Here is a 2,245-nt window from a genome sequence, read left to right on the forward strand (position 1 = left end):
ATTCCTTAATCAAATGTCTCAAATGTAATAGATAGAGTTATTCATTCTTTAACTAAAGATCTCTAGTTCGAATCTGAATATAAAAAAAATTCTAAACAAATAACGTTTTTTTCTCAAAAAGTCTTTGAACAATACTACAAACTCCAATAACAATATCAGACATCGTATAAAACCACGTGTACATCTATTTAGTAGGAGGCCTAATTGCCCACACAAACTGCAGCATACAAAACCACGGTACCCACCAACGCCACACACATATTACACCGCCGTTACTTTCACATAGTCAGTCACATCACATTTCTCTCACTTACACACTATAAATACGTGAACAACGCAGTGTTTAAAGTCACTGGCACGTTAATAAGCTCTATATAAGAAATCATAAAACTCTCGTTTATTGTACCTACAGAACACCAAATATGAAATTTCTACCTGAATTTGCTTTATGTTGGGGTGGTGCAACCATCACCCCAACAGCGATCAACGCCGCTATTCCTGACGATGAGGAGAGGAATAGCTGCGAAGTTACAACTCCTTCCGCTATACGCAGCGGAAGGGAGAGAAGGATAGTAAAATCCAGAAATGGAGCGAATTGGAAACCGGCGCTTAGAGTAATAGCAGAAGAAAGAGTGACGTCTGATATTGTTGTTGACGGTAACGGAAGAGGAAGAAAAGAACGTGCTGTTGTTCCTCCGTCTTCCTGCGCCAAATCTGCTGCTAAGGTTAAAGCTAAATCGATTGCTAGATCTAAACTATCACCTAGACACGGCGACGATTACTGGTATGTAATCAATCACATCGGAAAAAAATTCTCTCTCTAGAAGAAGAAAAATTGTGGAATTTTATGAGCTAATTTTTTCTGGTTTTATGTATTTTTTTGCAGGAAATCGGCAGGTCCGATGGCTGTGCCGGCGTTTGCTCCGACGGCATTTTTATTCTGAGATTTGTAACTATGTTGTAGTATATATGAATGAATGAATTGTGAATATTAGTGATTCATATTTTTGGAACTTTAATTTGTTAGTATATATTTTCTCCCTTCTGTTTTATCTTTTGTACTATTGAAATTGGGAATTGAATAGAATTATTCGTATTTATTAGAATCAGTATTGTAAAACTGTTTATCTTGGAGTTGATATTCAGTAAATTTGAGTTGAAACTGTACTTCAAATTGGATTTATTTTTTTATTTTTATCAAATTGATCTGTCTAAAATAAATATCGAATATTGGGAGAAAAAAAATAAAAATTGTGCAAGAAGATCTCAAATTCCAAACAAGTCAACTTTCGCCTTTCTTTTTCAACAAAATTTTCTAAGGATGGAATGAAAATGAATTTGTTTATATTCTTGTCTGTGGGAAGCAGAGAATTGTTCAATTTAACTTGATTAATTAATCTCAGATAAATTCATTTTGCAAGTAGATCAAATTATTTCAATAATTAGCATAATTCATTATTTTTAGAAATAATCTCTCTATTATCAAAAGATAAAATGATAAAAATGTGCCGGTACCACTCTATTTATCCAACATTGGATAACTATAACAATACACTATAATTCAAGTTAACTAAAATTTTAATCATTTTGATATAAAGATTATACAATACTATAATATAAAGAAATGTAGTAGTCAATCATATTAGTATTACACTATTAAGAAAGCTATTATATATAGAAACTTTGTTAACTCCGGGCCAACTTTAATTAACTACTTCCAAAAGTAAATAACTTGGGGCGTTGACATAGTAATCTTCATATATGAAAATTTGTACTTTATTAATTATTGCATGTTTTTGAAGAAAATTAGGGAAAACGTAAATATTAAAATATGCTTATATAATTTGTAGAACATTTGCTCCTTTTTTATTCCTTTAGGTACGTAAATTATGGCAATCTCCACGTTACAATGGGGAGTTTGTCTTTTTTGAATTGCCACTTGTTGTATTATTTATACGATATACATATATATTATAACAATCAAGCGAGTAATTCTGAATACCAAATAATTATGTCAAAAATAAAAGAAACACGAGGGACCTCCTATTTCTAATCGAAAATAATCGATTCGAGCTTCTCCTAGTATATATTTCGCGAAATATAAATATCACACATGAATAAATAATTCGATAGCTATGGATCAGATAACCAAAATATAAAATTAAATTGTTAGTGCTTTAATTTGAGATGCAATATCGATATGAACACACACTAGATTCTATTTTGATATTTTTGCTTGTTAAAT

The 2,245-nt window shown here is 31.1% G+C and overlaps 1 protein-coding gene across 1 annotated transcript; it reads left to right on the forward strand.

The window, feature by feature from the left end:
* Window positions 1–361: 361 nt before the first annotated feature.
* LOC125876701 (uncharacterized) lies at window positions 362–1,017 on the forward strand. Its single transcript, XM_049557930.1, has 2 exons — window positions 362–784; window positions 887–1,017. The coding sequence occupies exons 1-2, from the start codon at window positions 423–425 to the stop codon at window positions 942–944; spliced, it is 420 nt and encodes a 139-aa protein (XP_049413887.1). The 5' UTR covers window positions 362–422; the 3' UTR covers window positions 945–1,017.
* The last annotated feature ends 1,228 nt before the right edge of the window (window positions 1,018–2,245 follow it).

Source organism: Solanum stenotomum, chromosome 9 (assembly GCF_019186545.1).
Source record: "Solanum stenotomum isolate F172 chromosome 9, ASM1918654v1, whole genome shotgun sequence".
NCBI classification, from domain to species: Eukaryota; Viridiplantae; Streptophyta; class Magnoliopsida; order Solanales; family Solanaceae; genus Solanum; species Solanum stenotomum.